A 21,816-nucleotide genomic window follows, 5' to 3' on the forward strand; every position below is an offset into this window, starting at 1 on the left:
ATTACATCTGCAGAGCTTATGGGGTGTTCCCCGTTTGCAGGAAGAAACAGTGGTTCTGATGGAGACTGCATAGCTGTCTACATCTGCGTGCCGGTTAAACACACTCTTTCAAAATGCTAATGTCCACATTTTGGACAAAGGTTTGAAAGAGGAGTGAACGACCCTCTTTGAACAGACGTGGCGTCTCACACCGACAGCGTCTGCCATCTACGATACAGCTTTGAGATCCTTCCCAGACGCCTTAACACACATCCTGGGCCTTTTGACTTCAGTAAGTCACATGATGGGGGCAATGGGTTCACCTGAAACCTTGGCTGAGTGTGACCCACCCCATTTTCACACCTTGGCTCATGTGATTATGTAGAGAATCAATAGGGGGTCAACGGCCCTCTTAGGGACAACAGGGCTTAAAATCTGGGACTGATTCTCAGACGAAACGTCTTGAAGAAACTGAACGTAGTCCTTCCATTACTATGATGTGGATGAGTGAAAACCTTCACACACACACACGTTTGCCACATATTTTTATTTTTAGCAGTCATAACGTATTGTAGAAGATATATAAAACAGCTCTCTTGCATCAGCTCCTTCTTGGAAAAAAAAAAAGCAAAGCCAAAAACAACTATTCACAAGTTTTCTTTTGTTATAAAAAGAATAAGAGAGCACTGTATCTCCACTGTGGACATATGCCTGGTGTGTATTTGTGGTCCTCAACAAAATGGCTTTTATACTAACCAGAAAATCTAAACAAAAACAAAAAAAATAACAAGAAAAAAAACAAATCGTCTTTTTTCTTGATCTTTTATGAAACCCAAACATGTTACCACAATTACTGACAGAGATTGAAACACATTAAAAATTAAATGCATTGTAAATATACTTCTTTGAGCCATTTCAGTTCAATCGCTTTCAAGGTTTATGACTTGAAAGCGATCGAGGGGGAAAGTTTCTACTGTGTGGGCCAGCATGAGGCGGGACTCATGGATGCTGCAGAAATCCAACTTTCCCTGAGATTCACCAGAAAAAAGTTTTACCTGCCAACATAACCATGGATTCCCACTAAACTCCAGCTGAGCAGACCGCAGGAAACGGTTAAAAATATTGTACATGGAAGTTTCACACTGTAATACACTGGCAAACATTTTGTGCTGAACAGCTCGTCCACAACGGTGGCCATTGCATGGGGTACGTTTCATTTGCAAAGATGTCAAGTAATGACTGGCTGGATGGAAAAGTCACTGCAGCCCTCTAAACACAAACTCCACTGTGGGACTTCCCTTCATACCTCCTGGACGCAGGCTTTTCCGTACCTCAGTGCTCCCTCTCCAACCAGAAAACTAGTGGACTATCTTTACACGGATAACTAGCACATCCCCAAAATAAGACAGCTAGTCTTGGCCTCTCACAACCACAAAGAACTATGACAGATATTTAAATCAGTGTTTTTCAAACAAACCGAGGGAAGCAGAACCTGAAAAAATAAAGTCAAACAATGTTCGCATCTAGAAGAATTTCTCTGCATGGTGGAAGAGAAAAAGTTAGGTTTGTAATGTTTATTTTCCCCCAGTCACTTGCTCCCATTTTCCTCTTGTTTTAACACTGTCCCTCCATCCTGTTAGACTTCAGGGACGGAGCAGGTGTAGCTGGCCACAAACGATGGAAATGAAGGGTCACACCATAAGCTTGCAGTGACACAGTTCTTTGTACATCTGTCTTCTGAGGCGGGGCATGTCTTGCTGCCCAAAGTTGAACTGCTGCCCGAGTGCCAGACACTTGCAGTACTGCAGGATAGCAGATAAGGAAAGGTCAGGGTCAGATACTGAAACACATTTAAAACAATCTGATGTGTGGTAATTACCATCTATGCAGTAGGTACATGTTTCCCTCATAAATGCTATAAAGAAGTGGAACAGACTAATCCAAATTGTCTATGGCTAGCTCTCAACAACGAGAGTTCGTGTTTATATCAGGGCTGGGCGATATATCGAGTATATTTGATACGTACGATGGTTAAAATGGTTTTATCGTAACCATCGAGTGTAGGTTCCCGCACGCTGCAAATGCATCATCAATCCCCCCTCCTAGCTGGAAAATGTTCTACCTGCCACACTGTGCTGAGCATGCGTGTTTATATGCTAGCAGATGGGAGAAATATGGTGACAGCGGGAGTTTCGGACTCGCTGTCGTCTGGATTTCACGAGAAGGTTGTCGAACGACATGAATAAACTCTGCATGTCAACATCTCCCCACACACCAAAGGAAACGTTAAATACACCAGCTGTGATTAGAGCTACGACGGCCTCTGTTGAAGGAAACCGTTCACGTTATTGTTTATCGTTCCTGAAGCATATTTGTGGCCTTCTTTTGCTGCTGGTTCAGATCGTTTTGGTTGGAGAGTGACGAAACCTTTGATGTTAGACAATGTGACGTTTGCTGGGTTACGTGAAGCTGAGTGTGGCTTTGTTGTTTGTGTTTAGGCACATAACCTTTTTAATTGTTGTGTTGGCCGTTTGGTGTTTGCAGAAATGGTTTCTATGAGCTTGTGGCTGAGACTTGAAAGTTTCTGTGGATACCACACATGTTGGTATTTACATAAAAAACCCGACCTCACTGAGGCTCACACTGCAGCCCACCCCCTTTGCTGCTCAAGACATATCGCGATATAGCCAAACAATATGGCAATATTAGAGTTTCCTCATATCACCCAGCCCTCATGCACACTGTAGAAAACTCACCTGTAACACAAAAGCCCCACAGTCACTGTCATTGTTCTGGCGGCCCACATTCTGCAACATTACAAATACATTAGCATTAGCAATGGTACCATTTCAACTAAAGTCTACTTCTCGTTTGATTTTTACTCAAAGTCTCACCAGAGCTTTGGTAAGTGTTATAAAGAAAAGTCGTGTTACCATTTTGAAAAAGCCGGTCCATCCTGTCAGGAAGTCTTGCTGGTCTTTTTTGATGGCTTCAGCTTGCAGGTATTTGTAAATGTGCTGGAATCAAAATGAACACATTCAAAGAGACTGAGACACCTGTTTCCAAAAACAGAGATTCTGACTTTGAGCAGTAGATTCATGGATACACTATAGGTGTGACAGCCTGCCCTCTCCTATCAGCAACTGAATCACTGGCAGGACAGACAGAGCAGCAGCTCTGGACCCGAACATTTGGGTTTAACACAACCCAACTGAAGAGGTTACAAAAACTTTGGTCTTTTACAACAAATTTGCAGTGTTAAAAAATACTAAGTTTTTTTAAAAAGCAACAATATTAGCTACCAGAAATATCACGCAGCTGCTCATTTGCTACTATTAATCATTTTGACAGAATAAGCATCTATACCCACTGACCTTTCTTCAAAAACCGTTCAATCATCCACTCATTCCTTTTCCAAAAGCTGCCTGATCCCTACCTTTGGGCAACGCCTGTTCAAAGTTCTCTGAGAGTCAAAGTAGGTGATGGCTCGACGAGGAATGTCAACACTGACCAGCGACCAGTGGACCTCAAGATGGATGGGGATCAACAACAGATCCTTCTGAAAGATGTCGACCTGATAAATGAACAGAAATAAACGAGAGTTTGAGAGACGTAACAAAAATCTTGGTTAAGCTGTCGGTTTTCAATTATACGATGCCCCCACCCTGTAACACTAAGCCAGCAGTGCTCCTAATGTGGTCTGAAGCAATGTAACCAACACACAGATGGAAAAGCTTGTAAAGTGGTGTATGCGGCTGCTAGCCAAGAGCTAATTCAGTTATGAACCAAACAAAGCCAGACGCTAACAATGTGAGAAGTATGTTCTTCCTATTAAGACAAGCAGATGAGTAAGGCTGTCATCACATCATCGCTTTCAGTTCTATAAAAACCCGTCACAACATTTTTCCATGGGATTTTACAGGTACTGCAGATAAACCACATGCAAGTATTTCATTGCTTTGGTGTATATTTGTTACACGTTTCAGACCAAACTAATTTTACTCACATTTATCCAAAAACACCTTGATGATCAAAGATAGTTTTACACAGAATATTCTCAAAAAACTAACAGCATTGAATATGATAATATATGGTAACATGTGATATTAAACAATGATATATTAATATAACAAGACGAGGACGGAGTAATGTCCATGGCTGCTCTGCTGCTTCAGGACCTGGACGACTGCAATTGATTCAACCATGAACTCTGACCATGTCCAGCCATCAGGTCACTCAGTAAGCTTAACCACAGGTGGGCAATGCAGCAGGACTGAATATTGTCTAATATTTCATTATGTTTGATTATCTTAAAATGTGTGAACAAGACAAACGTGCAGGAAACTAAGAAATGAGGAACGGGGCATATCCTTGCTCAACAATGCTGGATGATCAGGGTCGAACAGAAACGGAGGCACACACGTTATCTCAACAAAAAACTTTAAAGTAAAACACTCGTGGGATCTTTTTAGTCATCAGATCGTAAGGTTGCATGATGATGATGTGCCTTCTATGTGTATAATATTAGGATGATTTAGAAACCAAAACTATTTTATATTTACAAATGAGCTGGAACTGTGGATAAACAATTACAATTTAAATGTTAAAAAATATTCTGTTTAAACCTTTGAAAAAATAAATTGTAATTGTGCTGTTTATATTATTCCTCTCATGAAAACTGGGACGGGCTTTCAAATCTTAACTTGGAGAAGCAGCTAACTAAACGTATAAAGTTGACTGTTTTTTATTCAAGCACTAAAAGAGCGAGTCAGGGCGGCTCCTTTCAGGGGTTTGTAACAAGCTGTAACAGTAATCATGTAAAGACAACATGCTTATCTGAAACTATACAGGAGACAGTTTAAGTTTATTTTGTAACAAAGAACCTTTGAAGTTTGAAAGAACTGGACTCAGTTTCAGATGAACTCTCCGTGCTCTGCTTGCTGCAGAGCTCTTATGTTTGAAATACAAACTAGACTTTTGTCTTAACCAAAGTTAGTCTGACGCCTTGTTTTTGACTAAAGATCCCAGAGAAGATCAAAATGGTCCATTGGTAGTGTCAGTAGATACCAAATAAAAAAGCTGAACCACAGTGGTTTTTGGACAAACAGCTGATTTCCATCTAAAGCCAAAGCACAGAGCAGACACAACTGTGCGTACAGCTCAGGCTTTGTTATGTTTGAATGAAAAGAGCACATAAACAGTCAGATCTAAAAAAAAAAAAAAAAAGACATAAAAATATATGTTCATTTTCATTTTGATGTCACAACGTTCTTTGAAAGTTCAAACTGAAGCAAACTGACATTTACAGCACTGAGCCATCAGAAAATGGTCAACGGTCAGAAATGTACTGAAACATGCAAACACACATGGAAATCTAAGGCAAAAATACATTTGGTGAGACCAGCCTGAGCTCTCAGGTTCAGTAAAAACTTTCTAGCTTGAATAAAGATCAGTCCAAAGGTCTTCTTTGTTCCCTTTGTTCCCTTGAGAAGGGAACAAAGGGAACAAAGGGAGGAATCTTGAGGATTCCAGTTTCAACATCTCTGAGGTCCAAACCCTGAGTGGGTCATTCTACGACTGACCAGGTTTCATTGTTTTTCTATCCAGGTCTTTGCTGCATTACCTGTGTGTTTGACATCGCTGCTGTAAAATAAAGCAGTCAGATGCTTTCCAGCTGGAACTGAAGGGTGGCGCAAAATCTCAGTTTGTTCTGCATTCAGTATTACTTCAGGTTTAAGAAGATCCTGAGCTGGCTGACATGCAGTCTCTGTTGTACAGACGAGACCGTTACTGCACCTGTTCATCTACAATCTGAAGCTAAAATCTCACATTTGGACGCATCACTCTATCAGACTGGTTGCCACCAATTTTTTGTGTAGTTGTTGAGTTGTCTGGCACTCCTCAGCTTGTTGTCAGTTTACCCTGCTTCTTTAGATATTTAAGACAGCTACTACTACTTTTGTCCTCCACTTGTCCAGTTTCTTGACTGCATACAATGCCAACATCTGCAGGAGTTTACAGGAAAAAGCTCTTTTTGTCACCGTGTTGGTCACAGAACTACACGGCAGTGTTCAAACAAAAGAAATCTGAACCAATTATGTGGCTCGAAACTGTGACAATGTTTCATCCCCCAGAAAAAAAACTACTGCTCAACACCACTCGGGTCTTTCTCCTTGGAAGCAAAGACTTCAAGAAATGGGCGGCTGGCTCAAGACCTTTGTGGAGTTAGTAAAGTGAGAAGACTAATCTGTGTAGTTTTAAAAGCAGAGGGTTTTCCCCACTCTTACTCCAGATGTGTAAGAAAACCCCACGGACAGTGAGGCTTTAACCTAGACCAGTGCAGATCATACAATCATGCATCACACACAGAGTCGTATAGAGATTCTTTGACTCTGATATTATGTACCGACTTAATGAAAAACTCAAACTCTTCTAAGCAGATGAAACACGGTTTCCACTCGTGTGCAGCCTGTCATGACGTTTGAAATGTGCTACTGATGTTCAGAAAGTTCTTAGTTGCAACTGTCTGCATGAGAGGTCTGAATTATTTAGACCACCTTCATAAATTTGTGTTACATTGTAATTTAAAGACAAGACTGAATGTCTTTTATCATCCAGCTCTAACGACACTCCTCATTGTTTTATTCCTGCATATTGATACAAAGTGTTAATATGCTGCTAAACTACTCCGAGTATGTTGGCCACATTCACTTACATTTTTTGTCCACCGTTTGACTCCTTCGTAGCCTTTTGTCCTTAGCTTATCGTAAAAGAAGCTGTTGAAAAAATGGACCTGAAAAAGAAAAAAAATGATTTTGATTGATGACAGTAAACATGTAGTAATGGGATTACACAGACCATTACTACGGGAGCAGCAAGGCTCCAGTCATCGCAGCCAGAGACAGGACTCGGCACAGTCCAACGTTTTGTTTTTATTTTTTTACCATCATAACATGACAGCAAAAGGAAAAAAGCTCCTTAATCCATAATTGGCAGCTCGTTATACCCGTCTGCTGATAGCCACACATCCTACCAGGCGTGTTTCCACACTTTATAAAAAGAACATCAATTAGCATTCAGACAAACTCTGTGAGGCCCAGGTGGACAAGAACAACAGATAAGACTGGTTTTGGTTTTTCCAGCTGGGGTGGACAAGGCTGAGCATCAGGCCTTCAAACCTCGGCCTGTGCTTCGAGGTTTCCGATGGTTAGAACGACTCAGGGGTGTTGAACCCCGACTATTATGACAAGTTACTCTAAACATGTTACAAATTATCTCCACTACATAAAGACATACTTGAGAAAAACTAAAAAAAATTTGTTATTCATTAAATCTTTGTTGGTTGAAACTATCTTGGAGCCGTGGGAGCAGCCATGTTTTTTCGCACACAATGCATTCTGGGACGATGACGTGTATTGGTTGTCGGTAGTATAGGTGCTTTCGTTCAGCTAACCTGTTTTGTTTTTTAAAGTGTAGCAACCGTATTAATTAACTTGCCTAATTACCTGGTTACGACTTGGTAGACCAGCACTATGCGGTCTTTGAGTCTGATGTTATTAGCCATGTCTGGGCCCAAACTCAGCTGCAAAAGTCAAATGATCACTGCGGCATTACTGAGAGTTAAAAAACTGTCTAAAGTTGTTCATCTGTAATAAAATGATCAGTGTGGCTGCTCTGCCAGGTGTATCAATTAAGTTTAATATCCAGGCATCCATGAAAACTGAATTTATGACATTTAACTGAATTAGGAGTTAGCAGGAAGTTAGCTCACTAGTTTCCATCTAAATATAATATACAGTGGAACCCCGAATTATGAAATTAATTCGTTCCAGAGGGTCTTTCGTAAGTCAAATTTTCCTAAGTCGAAGCACCTTTTTCCATCGCCTTTTGAGTGAGGCGATGCTGGCTGAAGACGAAGTTCTTGGTGGAGGAGGTTGAAGAAAGCATACGCATGCATGCATACATACGTACATGTACATAACATTATGGAATTTAATTTAATTTTTTAAAATTTTCTATATTATCCATTTCGTTACGCGGGCACTTTGCCGTACCACGGGCAGAAATATTGCCGTTAAGTGCCTTCGTAACTTGAATTTTTCGTTAAATGGGGTCTTTGTAAGCCGGGGTTCCACTGTACCTGTACCACTGTGTTCTGACTGAGAGATTTATTATCAAATTCAAACGTACAGCTCTATCTCCTCCAACATAAATGAAGACTAAACAGCAGTGACGTTTGTAGGGTTACTGAAGTTGGGCTAGCTGGTATATAATGATGTGCTACGTGAACGCTATGTTAGCATAACATAAACAGTAAAGCTGGAGGATGAACGCTAACAAACTGAGGACTTTTTTCCCACTTGATAAAAGTTCATATGAGAGTTCCCAATGGTTAGGGACGAATGTAATCGCATGGCAGGATGCTGTAAACGGACCAAACTTCAGTCAGGACTGAGATAATCCATCCACAATACCAGGTTAGTCATTAATATACTGCTGCTACATGGGCTGGGCTGCAGTTACATCGTAAGGGTTTAAAATCTGAGCTTTAAAATGATTGGCGGTAATAAAAACCGTGAGAAGCCGACAGTGATCACTGACTGTTTTTAGGGGCTTGTTGAGTTTAAATCGAACAAGATACAAAACATTAAAACATGTTAAAAACACAACAGTCTTATTAAAGGCAGACTACTTTGGGCCCGGAAGCAGGATTCATCACGTTATCACTTAAAGACCGGATACCGGTCATGGAGGCTAACAAGGGCTGCCCAAAGAACATCTGGATTAAGACAAACGCTCTGAGACGCCGTTGCCATTGGCAAGCAGTAGCCGCATAGACACCAGTAGTTTTCCCTCACTCTCTCGTCATCGTTTGACGGATTGTTTTCATCTTCATCTAAACTAAGTGCTGGTTGACTGTTTTCGGTTTGCTCTGGTTCAAACTGGAAAGGTTGAACAGAAGTGATTTCCAGTGCGCTGCTAACTGTGAACTGGATGCGGTGCAACCGTGTGACGTCACTACCCAGAGTGCATTGAGAAGTAAATAACAATGGCGACCTACTGGTAAATCGGTTTTATATAAAATGTGCTTAGAAGGAAAACATTTAGTATATTTTAATACCACATGTGTTATTGAAAGCACAGTACACATTTTAGCGCAAACATGTCTTAATAACCGGGGTTCCCTTTAAACTAACATAATCATCCTGCTGTAACCAGGTAAATCCATTTGTTTATTAATTAATGTACTAACAGGGACTTAGAAGAGAGGGACGCAATGTTTAAAGTTTAACATTTAACTGTTTTACTCTTTGGTGCTGTTGAGGACACGATATTGTTCTTTCTTGGTTATTTGTATTTAAATCATTTGCTCAAGTTTGGTTTGTTTTTGTCTGGCAGCAGAACGATTAGACACAAGAAGGTGGTGGTGGTGTACCGGGGGCTTCTGTTTAGAACTATGCTTCCTCATCCCCGTCACCCAGCCATCTTTTTATTCTCAGGTCAATCTGCCAGGGGAGAGCTAACGGAGCCTACGCTACCTTTGACTGCACCGGCTACAGCGGCCTGGCTAGTTACGGGTTTTTCCAATCAGTGATCCTGGCCTCCACAAACGGGCTACATTTATTACATGTATTTCTTATTCATTAACATCTGACCTAATGAGCAGGAAAGTGCAGGAGGAACAGGTCAAGAGGCCACACTGCTAACAAGTCGGCTATGAGCTAAGCTAGTGAATCGCTGAAGACACAGTGAGTGAAAACTGAAAATAACTAGTTTGTGAATCAGAGAGTGCTCTGGACAAACCACGTGAAGATTACACTCTGAAATAAGACGTTATCTGTAAGTTTCCAATTAAATCGACTACACAGATAAGCTACACAAAAACAACAGTGTATGTTTGAAAAGGAACAGAGGGTGATACAGTACAGACAGCAAACATCAAGTGATGAGGAATAGTCAGGCCCCATCTTATCTTAATGACCTTGTAGCACCATATCACCCTATTAGAGCACTTCGCTCTCGCTCTGCAGGCCTACTTGTTGTTCCTAGAGTATTTAAAAGTAGAATGGGAGGCAGAGCCTTCAGTTTTCAGGCCCCTCTTCTGTGGAACCAGCTTCCAGTTTGGATTCAGGAGACAGACACCATCTGTACTTTCAAGATTAGGCTTCAAACTTTCCTTTTTGCTAAAGCATATAGTTAGGGCTGGACCAGGTGACCCTGAATCCTCCCTTAGTTATGCTGCAGTAGGTGTAGGCTGCTGGGGGATTCCCATGATGCACTGGGTGTTTCTTCTTCACTAACTGTGTGTTAGTAGACCTCTCTGCACTGAATCGTTAGTTACTGTTAATCTCTTCCACAGCTTGTCTTCGTCCCGTCTTCCTCCATCACCCCAACAGATCCCGTTAGATGGCCCCGCCCCTCCCTGAGCCTGGTTCTGCCGGAGGTTTCTTCCTGTTAAAAGGGAGTTTTTCCTTCCCACTGTCACCACAGCGCTTGCTCATAGGGGGTCATGTGATTGTTGGCTTTTCTGTTTTCTTTGCACTATTGTAGGATCTCCAACCTGATAATATAAAGCGGTTTGAGGCAACTGTGTTGATTTGGTGCTCTATAATTAACACTGAATTGAACTACACCAATTCAAATAATCAATAGTTTCTGCTCTAAATATATTATTATTATTATTCAGTTATTAGACCCTCCACAAAAATATTTACCATAATAACAATGAAAAACGAAGGAACATATCACAGCTGTAAGATCTTTGTATACTCAGTTTATATATTCTGAGTGGCTGTTTTCATTATGATACATCAAGTATTTGATGTAGTTGATCTTGTGCACTGATGTATCGAGTGAAGCATGGTTTCAGTGTGTTCAGCACAGAAGGTTCAAACAAGGCTGAAGAATCTCAGAAGATGTTACATATGGCTTTTGCAACGACACAATAATAACTGTGGGTAGGTAAATCATCCACAGCACAAGCTGCAACAGTTTCGTTTGCAGCTTCCTCACCTTCTTTGGCACAGAGTCCATGACCAGCTCACCGTACATGTTCATCACCTGAATAACACAAAAACAATGTAAGAATTAAAGTGCAAAGAGAAATGTTCTCAGGCAGCAACACTTTTGATACAATTCTCTTTACTTTTAAGGCCCGAGTGTGAAACCAAGCAGCCGTTTTCATAAACACAGTCTGATTTTAAAGCCTCGCTGAGGGCCTAAACTTTGCACACGCATCTGCTCTGGTGAAAACGTACATATTTTATGGGTCTGGCATGTGGACAGTACAAAATGATTCTGCATACATGGTTCCACCTGTGTGGGTGAAATTTGGTACACGTGTGCAACTTTCCAAGATCAGGGGCCTGTTCTTCGTACCTCGCTAAGTAAGTTAGCTGGATTAGATTGTTGACGATTTCGCGTGATCCTGGATCGTTCGGTTCCCCGAAGCCCATCCGGGACTTGCTGTCATAGCAACAGAGCCGTAAGCGTAAACCTGCTGGGGAGCAGGTTTACTTTATGTAAACAGGATTAGATCGTGGCCACGCAGGTATGTCCGCTTCATTTATACGAAAGCAACAGCGATATTCCACCACTGTTTCACCATAAATAAGTAACATCAATGTAACTAAAGATAATGCAGCACCTGATCCATTTATTGATTTCACACAGGTCATTCCCTAAAAAAGGGAAATGTACTATTAACATTCTATTACATGTATGTGATTATTACAGATGTAATTCATATTTCAGAGTAGTAATTGTAAATTACTTCGTGTACTCAAGACGAGAGACCACGGCTATAAAAGCGAAGGTGGATTTGGGAAGCCTGTTGCAGCCATGTCCTGTCTGTATACGCGAGACACCCATTGCGGAAGGTGTAAGATTGATAAGGAGAGTCCTCAGAATTCAGCGTATATTGCGGGACAGACAGGATCCTTTAGCTCAGCGCGACAGTGTGCTCATAGAGAGATATCGATTTTCCCGTGAGGGTATTATTTACTTAACCAACTTGTTGACGAGGGGGTGCAGGACCACCACCTGTCTTTTTTTGCTCTGCCCTTTTCTTGGTTGCTGTTATGAACAAACAAACAGATTATTCCAGGGTCTCTTTCCAAGAGACGAAAAGCAATATAAGTGATAAATATTACCATTCTGTAGAATATTCTTATATTTCACTTTTACTTGTTCCCATGTTCTAGTGGGTCCTGTTGTGGCTCTAATGTGAAAGGGGATATAATATAACATAATATAATATAATGTAATATAATATTGGATAATATGGTGTGATATGATAAATCTACCCTACCGCCTACTGGTGTTGGCCAGAGGGGCCGATGGCGCAATATGGCAGCCTCGCTTCTGTCAGTCTGCCCCAGGGCAGCTGTGGCTACAACCGTAGCTGCCTCCACCAGTGTGTGAATGTGAGAGTGACTGAAAAGTGGCATTGTAAAGCGCTTTGGGTGCCTTGAAAAGCGCTATATAAATCCACTCCATTATTATTGTTATTATTGGATTACTTACGAGTTTGATTTGTCAGCAACTTTCTGCCAGCCCTCTCTCCTTGCTTTTGCAGCCTTTGCAGTGTTCCCTTGCGTTTTAATTAAACTCTGAAACTCCTGAAATCCCTCACTCAAGAGTTCTTGCTCTGCTGCCGAAAAATACCGAGCGCGCTCCTTCGCCATTTTCGCCAACCAATCAGCGGGTTGCCGATCACTGTTTCTACTATCGATGCGTAGCCCCTTTTACGGCACCCAGTGATCGCACATTACTTCATCCAGCTGTACTAATCGTCAACAGCAGGTGTGTTCGGAGAACCGGATTAGCGAGCTCACGGTTAGCGCGATGATTTGATCTTGGATGTTTCATTTGATCTTGGATGTAGTAAGCGACGTACGAAGCACAGGGCCCAGTTCAGAGAAGCTTTGAGACAAACCCAACAGGAAGTCTGCCGTTTGTCATTTCCAGATATTACACTTTGTGGTTGACAAGGAATGTTGAAACCTTGGTTTGGAAAGTCTTCAGTAGTTTGTTTTACAGTTTGCCTCAAAGTTACGACAGGAAGCACAAACCTGCATATTTGACGTGATCGTTGAGGAGTTTGATTTAAATATGATTACAGGAAATGGCTCAACTGCACCACTCCACCTCCAGCCAACTGAAATTTTCAATTCTGTTCAGTTTAACTTCGATAGCCCCAAAGCACAACAGCAGTCGCTTCATGGCACTTTATTCTGGAAGGTAAAGACTCTACAATAAACCAAAGAGTGAGTGTCCTGTCATCACTGCTCACAGCTTTAATTTGTTTTGCTTTTCTTGATGATGAAACATTGGATGTTGTAACATCTGGACTTTGGAGAACGAGAACATATACTGACGTACCTAACTCAGCCGATGCCATGCACCTGCATCATTTACAGCACGTACAAGTTACGAAGTATTAACAGCAGTATCTCTAAAATGTGCCACCGCAGGAACAACACAGGTGTACTGAATCACATTTTAATGACTCCCTTTGGACTTAGGTGCACTAATGCCTAAGATTAAGTCAAAATTCCCCCCAAAAGCCCCAGTTAGAGTGTACTAGCATACCTGGTCATTGAGCCAGTTCTGTCCATACAGAGTGCCCAGGTCGTCCATGGTCAGAACATGCCGCTTGTAGTTGACTCTGAAGGTTTTAGCTACAACAGATCCTGATGAGCGGTGGAAGGAGTGTATTAGATGTTGGACCACTGCTTTTCTAAGGAAGAACGAATCAAAATCAGATGTACAGTTAGCTCCATGTATTCAGACATCGCTAATGAAAGCTTTCACTACACAGCCCAAATCAAAGGATCGCTACAGCAAGTGAAAGAGGACACCTTTGCTGCAAAAACAAAACAACTGCAGTTACATAGTGATTCTGTGAACATTAAGTTGTGAGTTGTGAAAACAAAGCTTAACGTCTCATTCACCCAAACATTCATGCAAGCATGTTTCTGTACATCTAAGAGCTTTTATCCATCTCCACACGCCGCTGAATGCCTCACGAGCAACTCAAGATTCTGCAGCTTCCCCAAGGATACTGAAGCATGCAGCCTGGAAAAGCTAATGGATAAAGAAAACACCAATTTTCCGATGAGTAGATGACCTGCTCTACGTTCACAGCCACACTAACCCCGGTTCTCTGAAAACCAAGTGAGCTATGAAGTATGCCATCCTGGTGTGACCAATCACGGGAGCTTCCACCACATCAAGAAGATGGTTCAAGCACACAGGGTCCCCAGACCCCCTCTATAGGAGCCCCTGGCTCCACACCAGGCAAGTGTTTCTTTGATGTGACCATGAAGTCCGGCAGCATGGTGAGATACCGGCTTTGGTTTTCAGAGAACTGGGGTTGCTCGTGTAACCAAACAGTGTGTATCTCACTACAGGAGACTGCATGCTCCAGAGACTACAACACCTCGACCGAGGACACGCCCGAGCTCGGTACGGAGCTAACAGCATGCTAAGCATCAAGAGTCCAGTGAGTGCACAGTCACATCAAGGCCAAAAACAAAACCCTAACACATGTGTGGGGATGCAACACCCTTAAAAAGAGAGCCCCTAAAGGGTCCACCTTCCTCTGGTGGACTTAGCAGGTCCACAGCAGAACTACCTCACTGTGGTTGGAGGGAAAGTTTCCACAGGAAGTATTGCTACATAAAATTCACTCATCCCCACACACTCCACAGGCTCAAAACTCAGCCCTGAAACTCTGACACTGCGGCTAAGTCCCAGGAGGGAACAACCTGTTTAACAGCAGGCGTCAGGCCCCTTATCAACTGCTTCATTCCCAAATGCAACATGGCTGAAATTGGAGCTAAACACACTTCAATAGTGGGAAATGCTCCCAAGTTATCCAGAAAATCCTGAAGGAGCAAAACACATTTGATTACGAGACGCACACATGTCTCAAATATGCATCAGTAAGTGATGGTGTTGAAGCTCTACGTGGTCTCAACCGCCCTCAGAGTAGTGCTGCAGATTACAGCGTAGATATGGACACCAGCTTAACCTTTACTGCACAGAAGGATGAGAGAAGGATGGTAACAACACAGAACACTGTTAACACAACAGTATCACTACGTCTCACCTGTGTGGGTGTGAGAAGTTTTCATTGAAGATGTCCTGAAGTTTCTCCACAACATCATCCACGTGGATGGGGATCAAACTGCCGTACTGCCGTAGCGACTCTTCCAGAATACCTCGAGACAGATGACAGCCACATGAATGAGGGCTGCGCCACACACAGGTATAATACAGGTAACATCATACAACATGTCCAGCTGAGATACATGCATTTACATTTGCGAGCACCAACAATGAGCAAACCCGAGCAGTGAGTTTCATACTGGCTGATGTTCAACAACAGAGGACGTCCAGCACAAACTGAAACACACTCTGTGCTCCTCCATGAAGAGCACAAGGCTGTGACGCAGCAGGGTTACAAACCTGTGAGATTGTACAAGCTCTGGCTCACGTGCTGCTAACGTTCACATGTTCCGCCTCCATCACACATGATGTTAACCATACAAACGGTCTTCCTGCTACCCTCTGGATAAATAACAGTGTGCAGCTGCAGCACTGTGGAAATGCCACATTATTCATGTTCAGTGTTTAGTGCAGTCGAGCTATAGTCTATATTCAACTCATATTCTTTGTGTCAATACTTCACTTTAACTCTTAGCTGTCACCATGTAAATGCCAGCGTTTCACCCACATTTCAAACTATCTGGGAGCAGCGAGTGACAACGTTAAGCCCCACAGCTCCCAGTTTTTAAACAAAAAGCACCAGTGAAGATGATGCTGCCATAGTTTAATGTCCACACACACTAAACAGAAGTGTCAGTCTTCCACAAAAGCACAGCAACTCGTTAGTTTTGTACTTCATTTAGATTTCATATAAACCACATTCATGAAAACGATACCGCTAAGCTGAAAACAGTTTATTTGAGAACATGAACACAAAGGTTTCATTTGTTTTTTGACAGATGTCAAACTTTAAATGAAAAACATTTGTAAGATGAAACCAACGAGCAGTTCATGTTGAGACGTCTTTTCCTCTTATCACGGCTCATTAATGACATCCAAATATTTCTTGGCCAATGATGGAAATCAGTGGAATACTCGATTACTAGGATAATCTGACCCACCTGCCACAGAGGCAACAACAGGGAACGAGTGGGTACAAAGACACAGCTCTGCTTTACACGGGTCCAGAAAGACTTTACAGAACCAGGTTGGACCGACACGGCACTGCTGACACAGTTACACACGAGACATACAAGGCCACAGACACAGCATGAACTGTTACTGATGCATCACACATGTGTGAGCATGTGTTACAGTACACTCTGTAACATGAACACTGTAGGACCTCACATTGATGCTGACATGAGAAGCAGCGCACACTGAAACACAACAGGGAGGTACACAAGGACGGACATGAACCAGGACGTCACCCAGTCACAATGAAGGGACGCACTACAGGAAACACGTGTCAGTCTAAAAGCAGTTTAGAGACTCACAGCTAAAGACAAACTCTAGACCCAACAAAGACAGCGGACACCTCAGACCCTGGACGTAAAGTCCGGATCGCTGCAGTCAAAGCAGCTGTTACGTGAGGTTTACAGCTGAGGATAACAGGACATTATGGAGGAGCAACAAGTGTGTGGACTGATTGGTGCCTCCATATATATATATATATGAGATAAAAGCAATGACAGCTGGATGAATCTCGAGTTATGGGGTCCCGGGCTGCCGTGTAGAGTGTCCCCCCGACTCAGACATGTGACGTAAGGAACATGAAAACAGTTATGTGGAAACAGCCTTCCTCACTATCAGTACGACACATTCAGCATCTGCAGCTCAGACTGTTCAGTAAGGATACGTGTTTAACTCCAAGACTGATTCAAGTCTTTGGGTATTAAGACAGAGCAGACGTCATGTTTGATGCGAGCTGGCAATCACCGCTGCTGCCCGTCAGCCTCCTGCTAGACACACCGATGTTTTTCATTTTCAAAGCCTACGTCGCCTCATTCACAAGCTCTCACATTCAGAAAACCTGACCTCTTCAGCTCGCTGATATTCAAACTCGTCCAAGACTTGATGCCCATGCTGTAGAAGTTTGAAGCGCCTACGTCGCCTCGTTCTCACATTCACGACCTTGAGCGTCCGTGCTGCCCACGCTGGTACTGCACAAACATTTAAGGCAAGGCTAGAAGCATTTGTGATACATACCATTCACACAACTTGTGTGTTCTTCAGTAAGAGCCAGCTCTGCCGGCCTGACCTCTGCCTCCAGGGTCACTCGGTCCTCCTGCTTTCTTGAGGAGGAGCCGTTTATTTGCTGATCTGCCAAAGGAAAGAAATCATATTTGTTATGGAATCTGCAGACTCAGGCATTTTTATCAAATTCCAAAAATAACAGTTAAATCAATTTGGGTCAAAGGTAACTTAACTGCAACTTTTAACAGTAACAGGGAGGCTAAACTAAACTCTACTAAGCATGACGCTGCAGCGTATCACAGCTGGTGTCACTGCAGGTTATGGAAATGTATTATTATTCCCACTTATTCAAATGCCTCGTGGGGATTTTTTCACAAAAGCAGTAAAACTGGCGACTGAAGCAGACTGAAAACATCTGTTACTTTTGTTATGGTACTCTGATTGTTGCCACTGACAAAACATATCATTTTAAATGCCTGCTATTCCCATTACTTAGCATTCCCACACGAATACGTACCTCTGTCAGACTCTGTGTGCCCGTCATCACTGCCGTCATACTCCTCGTGCCCGTACGGGGGGCCCTCATACCGTTTCAGTCTCCTCTGTTCTCTTTGAGTGTTCCTTTGCCCTTTGTGGCTGCACCTGGGTCTTACGGAGCACATCCACCGGGCCTGCTGGCGCCAGCTCTTCCAGTGCTGAGAGAGCCGAAATCCAAGACCTCCACGGCATCGCAAGCGCCCGAGTCTTCTCAGAGCCCTGTACTTGCTTAGGCGGGACCTAAACAAGTCTCCCGCTTCAGCCTGGCTTAGTGCGTGAGCTACGGGGGCCTCGCCGATCTCTTCAGCCTTCTGTTCTGGTCTCTGATGATCGTGCTGCTGTGAATGAAGGTGCTCGGAAGACTGGGAAGAAAAATCTGAGATTCCCCACTCCTCCACCTCCTGGTCTCCATCCTCTTCAACATCTTCATCCTCGTTGTTTTCCAAACTCTTGCTGTCAAACTTACCCATGTCTTCACCATCAAAGTTGTTAACTTCATCGTCACCTACAGCTTCAGTCCCACCTATGCCATCTTCCTCATCCACTACATATTCACCCGTCCACACCTTTTCTTTATGTTCCAGTCTCAGGTGCATGGGGGTGGATACACTGTGATCTGACACTGGGACTATGAGGCGGTCCGCTGGAATCCCACCTATGAAACAAACAGCAGTGATTATCGACCAATCAGGCATCACGACAGCCCAAAAGTACTGCTGCAGCTCATTACAACAGGTAACAATGTATCTATGAGCTCTTCCTACACAATATAAACAAGGCACACTTATCTGTACTCATCTGTATCACATTACTTAGCAACCACCTACCAACAGGCCAAACTATCCCATTTGTAGTGAGCATGGACCTCTGACACATTAAAAAAAGCATCGTATCGTCTTCATTTCACTAAAAAATAACATCTACCCCACAGTGCTGTCCAAAGGCCTTGAGTCACCCCCTCAGGCTTACTTTGAATATTTGAACACAGCCTTAAGTAACAGCTCTAGCTGCTGCTTCAGTTTTCCTTGGGACATCATTAATTTTTTATTTTTGGAGGTTTGGTTTTTGGCCTCATTTCACTCAGTGACGTTGGGGATCTTGTCAAAATCGAAATCTGGAAAAGTACGTCCAAATTTGGGTCGACCCTGCAAAACCACGAGGAAACGTTCTGCCTGGGAACACATTCAATCATTCGTCTGTGTGTTTAGTATCGGTTAATCCGACATCCTTTGTATCCTGGCAAAGAGAGACTACCAGAGTCTGATTAGTGTTTGTTGTATGATCACCAAAAAGAGCTTAAAGACACTATAGAAAAGCAGCAGTTATAATAAGATGAGAGCATGTGTGCATACATTCAGTCCGTGTTTATTAAGGTATCGATGTGTGCTGTGATCACTCCATCCTCGATGAAATGAATGAAATATCCTGGTGGGAAACCTAAGCTGCATGCTGGTTTCACACACCACCCACGTCCACGTTTTAGATACCAAGTAGATCGGGGGTGGGGAACTCCAGGCCTCAGGTCCTGCAGGTTTTAGACCTCACACTGGGTCAACACACCTGAATCAAACGAGTTCATTCACAGGCCTCTGGAGAACTTCAAGACATGTTGAGGAGGTCATTTAAATCAGCTGACACATCTAAACCTGCAGGACACAGGCCCTCGAGGCCTGGAGTTCCCCACCCCTGATGAAGACTTTGAAATCAAAGACTTTCTGGGGCCCCTGAGGGCCACAGCTCACTGCTGGACTTCACTGGTTACTAGATCGATTTTTTTTAAATGGCATAAAAAGCAAGTTCTTAAAACATACATGAGACACAATAAAGAAAAAGGAAAACAAATTGAGGCAAGTTTTATAAACCTACACCACACTGTTGTTGAATATTCACTCATTTATCACCGACATTTAACTTCAGGGGCACAGAGAGGATGAGAAAGTCAGTGCAGGGACTCCAGCAACACGTCATCAGGGTGATGATGACCCTGATGAAGGCCACAAGTAACTCCGTAAAGTTGTTCCTCTTTACTTTTAAGTGTTGTGTGTTGTGACATTTCATTTCAAAAATGGAAGTGACCTCGTGTCCATCAACCTCTTAGGGTTTCCACAGATGCCTGACCCAGTGGTCTGAACGTCCACCCTACTGGGGGGTAAATATTTTACACACAAACAGTGAGTGCTAACCTCCTCCTGTGTCGTTCTGCCCCACAGCGGTCAGACCCAGGTCTCTCTGCCAGCGGTTCTGGGCTAGGCTACCACCACTGTCTCGCATTATCCAAGAAAAACCCACAACCTGCGCCAGCTCGTCACCTACAAACAAACACAGTCTGCAACGGTGGGAGAGAATACAGTCAGTTCATGAAGTCCACAGTGGACATCAGAATAACACAGTAGCTGCTTCTGTCTGTTTGGATTTTTAAGTGACAAAAAGAAAACTCCATGAATCACTTTGCTTCATAGAGATGCAGTGTTATATACCAAAATGTAAAGATGAAAGTACACATTTCCATGCAGATTATTCTAGTTTGTAAATTACAACGATATGCAGTTGAGTGTTTTCACAGCATTTATACATGAGTTGATCTGATTCAGCATAGATCCAACACTGAGACAGTGCTCCATAGGCAGTACAGGACACTCAGGACCCTGGGATAGCCTGGGATATTGTATTTTGTAGGGGAGTCTCTAACACTTTAGGGCTACCGTGGACCCGCCATGTCTTACAATAAAATAAGAACTGGGTGGTTACAAAACATATTCATAAGTAGCCTATAAAAGACAACTTCACACGAATGAAAGCCTATGGTTCAATAAAAAGTAGAAGTATTAGTAAATTTCATTAATTTGACATGGCAGCGCTTTTCTAATCTTACTGAACACTTGGAATGTAAACAAGCCGTTACATAGTCTTGACTTGTTGTTACGAAGTACTGAAGCTAATTTTGGCACAATTATTACAAAACAACTACTAGGAATATAAAGGCAGTAATAATGACCGTAATTTTACAACTAACGCGTGGGACCGTTTCAGTGGGCAGCCACAGGCTTTGCTACACAGACAGAATACACGTCCCGGTGCCTCCACGCTGCTTCACTTATCCTGCTCACTGATGTTAGTCCTGCAGTTTGTCTTGCTAGCTTCACTCCGACCACTGTGTGATGACAGCGGCATTGACAAAAAGCGACAGGAACTACACGTAGTTATGGACTTAACTGTTTACGTGCAGGATTAAAAAAATAAATTACTAAATAAATCCTCTTCTCAATAAAACTCTTCCATTATGAACACTTCTGCAGGAAATAGTCTACACCAATGCTATCTCGTGAATGCTAATAGCTAGCTTACCGTTGTTTCATCAAATTAGACTGAATAAAGCTCACACCAACTGCAAACTCCTTTTTATTATAATATATCATGACTATTGACAACCAAAGCATCAACACGAACATAAGGAATAAGGTGAAGTTATTCAAATTTGCCGAGTTCTTTAATTATCTGTTGAGTGTGCGGGCTAACCTTTGAGCTATAACCATGTTGTCCTCAGCTAGCTAAGCGGACTGTAGGCAGATACCATGCTAGCAGAAAAATAAACCGCCCAGTGTGTGTTTGTTTCCTAGCTAAATGTTGCCACTGCATGCTTACCCTTGATCTGTAGGGGTGTAGAAATCTCTATCCGCGTTCTTCTGACAGAATGTGAGCGTATTCTGTGTGCACAACACTGACCCAAAACAAACGCTAATTGATGTTGAATCTCATTCAATGAAGTCAAGTGTGGGGTAGCTGTTTCCACACTCTCCCTCCGCTTCCTCTCTTCTTCTTGTGTTTGAAGACGATTGGCCATTAGCTGTTAGGCACTATACCGCCCCCACGTGGTATGGTGTGGTATAGCGGTTGGAAAGACTCAAACTCGGACTTCAACGTTTACCGGTTTCCTGCTTGTTTTGCCACTTTTGGTCTGCTCCCAGGGGATGAACCATTATTATGTCTACACATTGCAGACAGCCTTTGTAATAGCAAAAAAAAAGTCAGGCTGTATAATTTATCTTTAGA

The 21,816-nt window shown here is 42.8% G+C and overlaps 1 protein-coding gene across 1 annotated transcript; it reads right to left on the reverse strand.

Annotated features, from left to right (window-relative positions):
- Window positions 1-507: 507 nt before the first annotated feature.
- Window positions 508-21,587, reverse strand: senp3b (SUMO specific peptidase 3b). The gene is made up of 12 exons (XM_026160643.2): window positions 21,409-21,587; window positions 19,950-20,092; window positions 17,747-18,421; window positions 17,242-17,355; window positions 15,095-15,206; window positions 13,573-13,720; window positions 10,993-11,040; window positions 6,695-6,772; window positions 3,416-3,553; window positions 2,913-2,996; window positions 2,736-2,786; window positions 508-1,781 (listed from the first exon to the last, which is right to left on the reverse strand). Exons 2-12 carry the CDS (start codon window positions 20,035-20,037, stop codon window positions 1,671-1,673), a joined length of 1,647 nt encoding a protein of 548 aa, XP_026016428.1. The 5' UTR covers window positions 20,038-20,092; window positions 21,409-21,587; the 3' UTR covers window positions 508-1,670.
- Between the last annotated feature and the right edge of the window lie 229 nt (window positions 21,588-21,816).

This window comes from Astatotilapia calliptera, chromosome 3 (assembly GCF_964374335.1).
Source record: "Astatotilapia calliptera chromosome 3, fAstCal68.1, whole genome shotgun sequence".
Lineage (NCBI taxonomy): Eukaryota > Metazoa > Chordata > Actinopteri > Cichliformes > Cichlidae > Astatotilapia > Astatotilapia calliptera.

Bases quoted from the DNA above. Each gene is read 5' to 3' on its own strand.
- senp3b (XM_026160643.2), bottom strand. From the start codon at position 20,037: ATGCGAGACAGTGGTGGTAGCCTAGCCCAGAACCGCTGGCAGAGAGAC. The intron at 18,422-19,949 runs GTTAGCACTCAC...TTTGTTTCATAG, and splicing joins GCAGAACGACACAGGAGGAG to GTGGGATTCCAGCGGACCGC. The intron at 2,787-2,912 runs GTAACACGACTT...GTAATGTTGCAG, and splicing joins GGACCGGCTTTTTCAAAATG to AATGTGGGCCGCCAGAACAA.